This window comes from Uloborus diversus, chromosome 7, assembly GCF_026930045.1.
Source record: "Uloborus diversus isolate 005 chromosome 7, Udiv.v.3.1, whole genome shotgun sequence".
Taxonomy (NCBI): Eukaryota; Metazoa; Arthropoda; class Arachnida; order Araneae; family Uloboridae; genus Uloborus; species Uloborus diversus.
Genome location: NC_072737.1, coordinates 167,777,668 through 167,786,360, shown reverse-complemented (window position 1 = coordinate 167,786,360; position 8,693 = coordinate 167,777,668). Strand labels below are relative to the sequence as shown.

The 8,693-nt window shown below is 34.2% G+C and overlaps 1 protein-coding gene across 1 annotated transcript in view; it reads left to right on the top strand.

Annotated features, from left to right (window-relative positions):
• Nucleotides 1-4,400: 4,400 nt before the first annotated feature.
• The window catches only part of LOC129225565 (phosphatidylinositol-3-phosphatase SAC1-like), a 69,785-nt gene continuing 65,492 nt past the window's right edge, over nucleotides 4,401-8,693 (top strand). The window contains exon 1 of the mRNA XM_054860010.1: nucleotides 4,401-4,522. Within this exon, the coding sequence (XP_054715985.1) occupies nucleotides 4,488-4,522 (35 nt within the window). The 5' untranslated portion in view covers nucleotides 4,401-4,487. The remainder of the gene's footprint in view (nucleotides 4,523-8,693) is intronic.

Sequence of the window (8,693 nt, the reverse complement as noted above, 5' to 3'; positions counted from 1 at the left end):
TAAATTCCGTTTAAATTAAGTTTTATTCCCTATTTAAATTATAAGGTATCATTTCAGAAGCCAATTTGTACTCCCCGTTGCAAAAAGAAACGAGTAATAAGTTTTAAAAGTGTATCTGTGTGTCTATTCGTGGCATCGAACCGATTTTGATAGTTATTTTTTCGTTCAAAAGGTGACTTGATCGAAAGTGTTCTTAGCTTGGCCTCGTTTTTGGAGAACTTTAATTACTGGAAATTTTAATAAAAACCGACTTAACTTTTTTCAGAATTACGGTAGTAAAAACTTACCCGTGCGTTAAAAATATTGGTCCCAAATTAAAAGAACAAAGTTTTCTGCGTTTGATATTTGTTTGGAACTTCCAAGTTATATACAGTAAAAGGTATAATTTCGTTAAGGAAATTTTAAATGCAATTCAAAGCCTTTATACGCGTAATCAGTAGCTATTTCATAGTCGGATAAGGAGAAAAAGCTCAACGATTTAAAATTTCTATCCGCTGTCAGTTCATATTTGTTAACAATGTGTGTTCCGACCCGCGAAATTCATCTCAATATCAGGTCGGCCCTCTGGGACATGTTTTTTTTTTTTTTAAAATTTTTAGTTTAATATTAGTTTCTGTTATGTTCTTCATATTGGTTTTTCTCGGCATTCTTCAAAAAAAGTGAGACTAAATTCTCTATTTACTGTTTGTAAAGGTGTTCCCGGCTTTGTTATTCTGTCGGTCGGAGTAAGTTGGGTAGAATGTGTCAGTGCTGCATTTATGCTGAAATAAAATGCGAAAAAATATTTCTAGTCTGTCCAGTAGCAGATTTACACTCTTGCTCCTGTATTCTACATCTACCGAGCAAGCTAGAAATTATTTTTCACATTCTATTTAAACATTGATGCTGCGTTGACCCGTTCGTTCCAACCCTCCCTCAATTTTAACGGAGATTTCTTTAAAGAGAGTAAATCATTGTCTTGGTTATATTTTCGCCGTAGATGACATTTTTTGAATAAGCAATGTTATTGTTCTGACGGGAATACCTTCCGTAACAAATTAAACACTTGTATAGTAGAATTGGGTAAAAAAAATATTGAGATCCGTATCCGCGGATCTTGACACTAATGATCCGTATCCGGATCCGTATCCGCGGATCTACTTTTTTGACGATCCGGCACATCACTAGTTTTAACCATGGATAGCTTACCATCCGGCTTTACTTATTCAAATATTAATATTACAAAACGATCAAAACGAAAATTTAACTTACACAGTAAAAGAAATCTGATGAAAATGCTGCAAATGAAAGTTTTAAATTTTTTTTCTTAATTTAATTGCGGATAATCCCGAAAAAAAAAAGATGTTATTAAAGGAACAGAACAGCCGATTTAAATTATTGGAATTTAAGAAAAAATGTAAAAATTCATGTGCCTAAAGGTTTAACGTTGTAATTAATAATTTAATCAACGGTCTAATTGATACAACTATATCAATTAGATAACATTATATGCAGTTATATAGTGTGAAATTTAAGTCAGAACAGCTCTTTTACAAAAGTACTCCAATAGGCTTTCTAGTTTATTTATTTATTTATTTTTTTTTTTTTGCAAAACACACACACACACACACACACATATATATATATATATATATATATATATATATATATATATATATATATATATATATATATATATATATATATATGCCAATGATTTTTTTTTTTTTGGTGGTGGGGGTGTGATCGCTTCCTTTTTTTAGGGGGGGGAGGACACATTCACCCTTAGTTTTATTTACCCATGTTTTGTAGCATTTTTTAAAATTAATTTTCTGTTTAGTTTGTTCTTTAACTTTTGTTGTTTTTTCCACCAGTACTTACATGATCTTTACTAAATTGCTATGTTGGGCCTTTTTTGGTTAAAGATTTTTTAGATTGTATTTGTGTTTCAATAAAAATTGAATTAATTTCTCTTTTGAATTGCTTATACAGATTTAACTTAAATATGCTTGTTAATTTTATCAAGCAACGAACGCAAGCATTCCTTGCGTTCGACGAACCTCACCGGTCGATCGGTTACTAACCGCAGCGTTCTGTGATCAACCGGTTACCGTTCTAAGCAGTTGATTGGAGCACGTGATCATTAGCTGTCACGTGGTTGACTAACCGGTAGCTACCGTAACGTAAGCATTGAGAGCGTTTCAAAATTCGCCGCCGGAAACATTGGGCGCCGAGCATTTTAGGCCCCGGGAATACTGGGCACAATATGCTCGGCGCCCAAATTTCCCGGCGCCCAAAGTGCTCGGCGTCCAAAGTTCCCGGCACCCAAAATGCTCGGCGCCCAAAGTTCCCGGCGCCCAATCTTCCCATTTCGTCAATATTTATTGGTGTGGAAATATTTATTTAACATAAACGTAAAACACGTTGTGTACTTCAAAAATGATTGGAATATGAGTACGGATATCAGTCTTTTGCAGATATTTTACGCTAGGCGCAAACTATTATACATTTTAATTTAGGGTTCGGTTTTGTTTTAGAAGTGATCCTACAATAGGGAAGTTGCAACCTATTAAATGTTCATATTTTGACTATTGGATATTGTTAATTGACCCTCAAAACTAAAAAATTCACCATCGCCGAATTTTAAAACACCGTGATTGATTTTTGATGAATTTTTAAAAATCCACGCGCAAAAGTGTGCTCTTCTGAAACGTCACGAGCTTACGTCACAGGGCACTAATGGGCAGCTTTCCGCCGACCCTTGTTTTCGCTAGGAACATTTTGAAAGCGCCGATATTTTTATTTTTTAGAAATTCAATAATCCTTTTGAACACACTATGGAGGCCGGATTCGTTAAAGCACAATCTAAATAATCTTCCTCAAGTAACATCTATGATGATATTCGAATATTTTCGAGAGGATGAGAGGTTAATATTCCAGAACCGCGAGGAGTTAAATGCGAGAAGGTAAGCTTTTTAACTTTTCGTCTTCGAAGTCAACTTCGAAGCACGTCCTTCGGCTTCTCTCGTATCGAAAGAGCGCATGACGTCACTTCCTATGAAATTTGACGTCACAAGCGCTTGATCTTTAAAAATTAATTTAAAACTACTTATCGTATCGCAAAAAATTTTTCACCTATGATGTTCATACATGTTACTCTATCATGTAAAAATAAAATTGAAAAATCGAAAACTTCCCTATTCTAGTACGGCTCTTCTGAGGTTAAAAATTTGACTCTGAAAAGGACCTTTGTTTCATAGAAAAATCAGACTCCGAATCCATTAATAATTAAGACGCAAAACTCAATCTTTACTCTAAGGGCTAAAAACTAAATCAGAGAAAAAGCTTTTGTGATTTCTAATTTTTATCTGTTGCTAGATCATATATTTATTCACAAATTTGAAATTCTCAACTCCAATAAACTATAAAGGGCGCTGCAACCACAGTCTAATGGCGGATGGAAAAGGTAAAACAAACAAATGCCGGAACTTATAACTTGCTTTGAAGCTTAGTGAATGAGAGTAATTTTTCATTGTGTTTGTGGGAAGCTTTCTTTTCTATTCCTCTTACATTACATTACACCACAAACTGTCCTAAACCTGTAATTTACCGCAGAAAGAAAACACGTGGAACGGAATGTTTTATCTTTTTTGGTAGTATTGTTAATCACCGCAAGGTAACGTATTCGAGCTCTGGAGATGCGAATGTATGCAATTAATTTTAGCAATATTTTTGAAATCAGTGAAGTCCGCGCGTGCAAGCGCAGTTGAAATGGCAAATTTGTGATAACCGGGATTTAATGTCGAGTTTCTAAGTTTCGGGCGGCGAAAATGCTTCCCAACCATTCGCAACTCCAGAGCTCGAATACGCTACCTTGCGGTGATTAACAATACTAAAGAAAAGGGTAAAACATTCCATTCCACGTGTTTTCTTTGGGGTAAATTACAATCTCCAGCAGTTTGTGATGTAATGTAATTTCAGAAGAATAGAAATGAAAGCTTCCCATAAACGCGATGAAAAATTACAGTCATTCACTAAGCGTCAAAGCAAGTTATAACTTACGGCATTTGTTTGTTTTACCTTTTTCATCCGCCATTTAGACAGTGGCTGCAGCGCTCCCTTTAGTTTATTGGAGTTGCGAATTGAGTTGCTGCAATATTTGTCGGTTCAATAGTTCAATTGCCGGGTCTATAACCACTTCGGAAACATACTAGCCACACAAATAAAACGAAAGGTTTTATTAGTGATAAGAAATAAGAAAATCAAATGCAAGAACAACTATCCAATGTGTTTTTTATTTCTTTTTGAACTATTTAAATTATCACTTTTTGTAATGTTACTAAAATAGTTGGAGAGAAGAGACTTCAATCCATATCTCATCACTTTTCTACGTTTTTTGGGGAGTGTAATGTAATGTAACTGCTAAAGGAGATCTCCGCGATTTTTGCTAGAGGTGGTGGTAAATAAATTTTCATGTGCTCTGTTTGTGGGAATCAGCTGTAATTAAAATGCTTCCCGGGGCGGTTCATGAGAATTTAATTTTGTAAGCTTTTTTCTGTTTACTGTGCAAACCAATGCATTATTTTTGTTCTTTTAAATGGTTGATACTTTCAGGTCGGGTTTTCTTCCTTGTTAGATGTATATCTCTCAAAATGATTTTCTATATTGTGCTAAGTAAACCAGCGTTCTGCAACAAATTTGATGAATACGAAGCAAGATTTTCAATTGTAATAGTCTTGTACTTTGTTTAAGATGTGTGCAATTTATATTTGCTAATTTAACATGCTCATGTTGTTTTCCTTAAAGGATGTTTCGTTAAGAAACAACGACATTTATTCTGAAATTTAATAATGTATTCTAAAATTATTTATGTATAAAGTTTATACATAAATAATTTTAGAATACATTATTAAATTTTAGAATAAAAGTCGTTGTTTCTTTACGAAACAGTCTTTAAGGAAACACATAGCTTACTCTCTCTTTGGGAATGTATAATTTCCTAATCAATTGTGATTACCGTCAAGAAGTTAGTCAAACTTCTTAGACAAGTTCCTCTCTTTTAAAAAAATGTAAACCTACTCGTAGTTCTGAAAATGAAAACAGCTTAACTCAGGCTTTTTGGCTGGATCTAATTATCTACCAGGTCGCTATTTCCACTAGACACAGGGACACTTCCATGGGAGATCACTGTGACCTTCCAAAAACTCCTTGCTTGAGAAATTTTGTCAGATTTCAAATTGCTTTTTTTTCCCAATAATGGCTTGTGTCTCTTCTCATTAAAAATGCTTTTGCATGCTCATATTTTTTCATCCGGTAAAATTGAGAATTTCTCCCAAAAGTTTAAGTTTGGGGTGCCTCTGGCTAGACTATTGTAGAAATCCTTTTTTGCTTGGTAGCTATTTTGGTACTTTTGTGTAAAGGGAGACTTGTTTGGTTTCTACCTAGGTGACACTCAAGAAATTGCTTAAAATGATTTGAATATCTACAAATATGACAACAGTAGAATCTAGAAATTAAACTTGTTGAAAGTTACCAACTACAAAAATTTTAGTTTGCACAATGATAAATAAATAAAAATCACCCAAATTAAAAACTTGCCAAGTAACATACCTTAAAGGGAAAAGTATCTGTTTTTTACGATCAAGTTTTACGAAGTAGTCATAGTTTTTTTTTTTTTTTTGGTCAAAATTTCTGCAGAAGGAATTTTTTAGGAGGTCGCAGTGACTAAATGGTCAAGGTACCCCTGCAATCATGTATATGAATAGGATTGCTTACAAGCCAATTCTAAAAGAGGTCCTCTTCACAACCAGCTCCCATTGGTTTATGAGAGGGGGATGTTTGACTTTGTCTTGTATGCATTGGCGTCGTCGGCTGAAATTTATTGGGGGGGACGATTCTGAGTCTGTCATTTTCAAGTTGCATTAAGAAAAATTCGGGAACAAATCTGATATACCCCCCTCTTGGCGACTTTTTCCTGTTGGCGCCAAAAAAGCGTCGCCAAGAAAACTATGTATGACGTCATATGTCATACATCGTTCTTAGCGATGCTTTTTTAGCGCCAACAGGAAAAATTCAAATTATGTCATTAATTATTTAATGAAATTAATGCATTAATTTTTTTCCGTTGTTTCTCCGGGATACGAGCCCTCGGTCTCATAGTACTTTCGTAATGAGACCTCGGCTCGCCGGCCCTGCCTCGGTCTCATTACGAAAGTACTATGAGACCTCGGGCTCGCCAGGACCTCGCTGCCGCTCGGTCCGTTATCCCTCCGACTTTTAATATACATCACAGTCGGATATAAGTCACAGATCTCCTCCGTTCAGTATACAATAAAGTCACAGATTTTATGTGAAATTAACACCATTTTTGTGCTACAAAAATGCCAACCAGACCAAAATACAAACTACCAGAAACACACTAAAAACACAATAATTCAAAATATGTTCACTTACCTTTTTTACTTTTCTTTTACTTCCTCACGTGAGGCAGTGCACATATGTTCCGCTCTTAGGAATATTTGTTCGGATTTTAATTCAATGTAATTTAATATTTCTTCATTAATATAATTTCGCCAATCGGCTAAAGTTTGTGATGAAAAAAAATATTGACTTTCAATATCAGCAGTTTTGGTCCCAATTAAAATCTCATATGTTATCAAAAAAATCTCCTCTATTTTCAACTTGCTAGAACTAAACCATGACCCACTCCTGATCGTTGCTTCTTTTCCACAAACAACACCCCCAATAACCTTTCTACAAAAAAAAATTAACCCATCTGAACATTTTTTAGTTTTTTTAATTTTCATAACAGAATTACATCTAGAACATAACATTTCATTCTTAAGTAAACCAATTTCCCTTAAAAATTCTAAAAAAACCTCTTTATTTTCAATTAGTTTAAATATAAAAAATCTATTTAGGACTCCGGTACGTCCAAACGTTGGACGACCTGACGAAAAAGAAAAAGAAGATTCATTCAAAAATTTCAATTGATACATTTGGACAACATCACAAACCGAACTCATAATTAAAATAGAAAATTCAACTAAATTAACATTAAAAAACAACAAGAAAAAGAATACTCTAAAATAAAGTTTGAATTGAAACTTTATTTTAGAGTATTCAACTTAAAATCTCCCTAAGAGCGAAACATATGAGCACCTACCTCCTACCACACATACACGTGCAAAAAGACAAACTTCGAGAAACTACTTTCCAGCGTTCAAGTTGCAAAACCAGGGTTGCCAAGTTATCGCCTTATTGGCGATTTTCGTATCGAGCGAAAAATTAAAATCTCGCCAAGAGGGGGGCATATCAGAGGAGAGCCAAAATTCGTATATATATATATATATATTAGGGTGGTCCTTATTTTCGAAGTTGCAGATATTTTACGCGACGCCCCCTCAATTTGTTCCATTGTACAAATAAACGATCCTTGCAAAATGTAAAGTCAATCCATGAATATTAACACATGCCCCTAGGGCCCCCTTCTTTGAGTTTCGAAGAAAAAACTGCGGATTTTCTCATTTTTGTGTAAAAATATTCAAACGTTTTATATTTAAAGTAATTTTGAACCTCAATAGGTGCTGATACTTCCAGACTGACCATTCTCTCACTTTTATTCTGTAAAATTTAACATGTTACAGAATGTACATGTACACCAATGGCCTTGGGTCAAGCGTAACGCTTTTCTGCGCTTGTTCCAACCAAGCGGCTGGGGAACGTTTCCTCCCACCAAGATGGATGCAAGGGATTCTATAGGCCATTAATGAATAGTCTTTGACAACAAAAATTTGCCTCCTCCAGGTTTTGGGGGTGTTGATTTACAAAATTCTCTGTGTATGTAATAGGTGTGGCAAATGGAGTTGCAAGGTTTCAATGCTATAAATATAAGTAATTGCAATTATATTTTAATTCGCTGTTCTTTAGTTATAAACATACCTAAATGCTTATGCAATTTTTAATTTTTAAAATATAAATTTCGAGAAATCCTTGATTACTCCTAACATAAAAATATACCTTATTTTACATAGTTAAAATATAAATTAAAAAAAATATCCAGTTCGGAGCAATGTAGAAATCTATAAATTAATTTTCTTCTATTTCAGTACATAGTCCTTTATTATCATCAAATTCTTAAGATTCACAAGATTTAGAAACCGAAATGGGTATCTATCCTAACCTGTTGAACTTTTGTTTTCTACAGCTGGTCAACCACAATGCAAAAAAGCTTGCCAACTATTGGTATCATCTCGCCTTTCATCAGTGTTAGACAAATGCCATATTAGGGATAAAAATGACGTTCATTCATTTACAGCCTATGTAGATGAAGTAAATTTAAATCCAAATGGCCTAGTGATCAATCGTACATTCCTTAAGAGAGCAAGAGAAAATCTTTGAGGGGTAAAATTTAATTTCTTGAATTTAAATTTAGATTTTGTAGTTATTCACTGGGATACAAAGCTACATCCAGATGTAACTGGAAAAAGAACGCCGACAGGATTACCGTGATAGCTTCAAGTCCTAATATTGAACTCGGAATTCCTTAGATATTTCTTCAGTTGTATATGATATCTTAAATGATAGCTCTTTATTGCTAACTGCTCTAGCTGTAGTGTTTGATACAACGATTTGCAATACCAACCGTATAAATTGTGCATGCAATTTTTTAGAGCAAAAACTAAACGGTTGATATATTACATTTGGATTGCCAG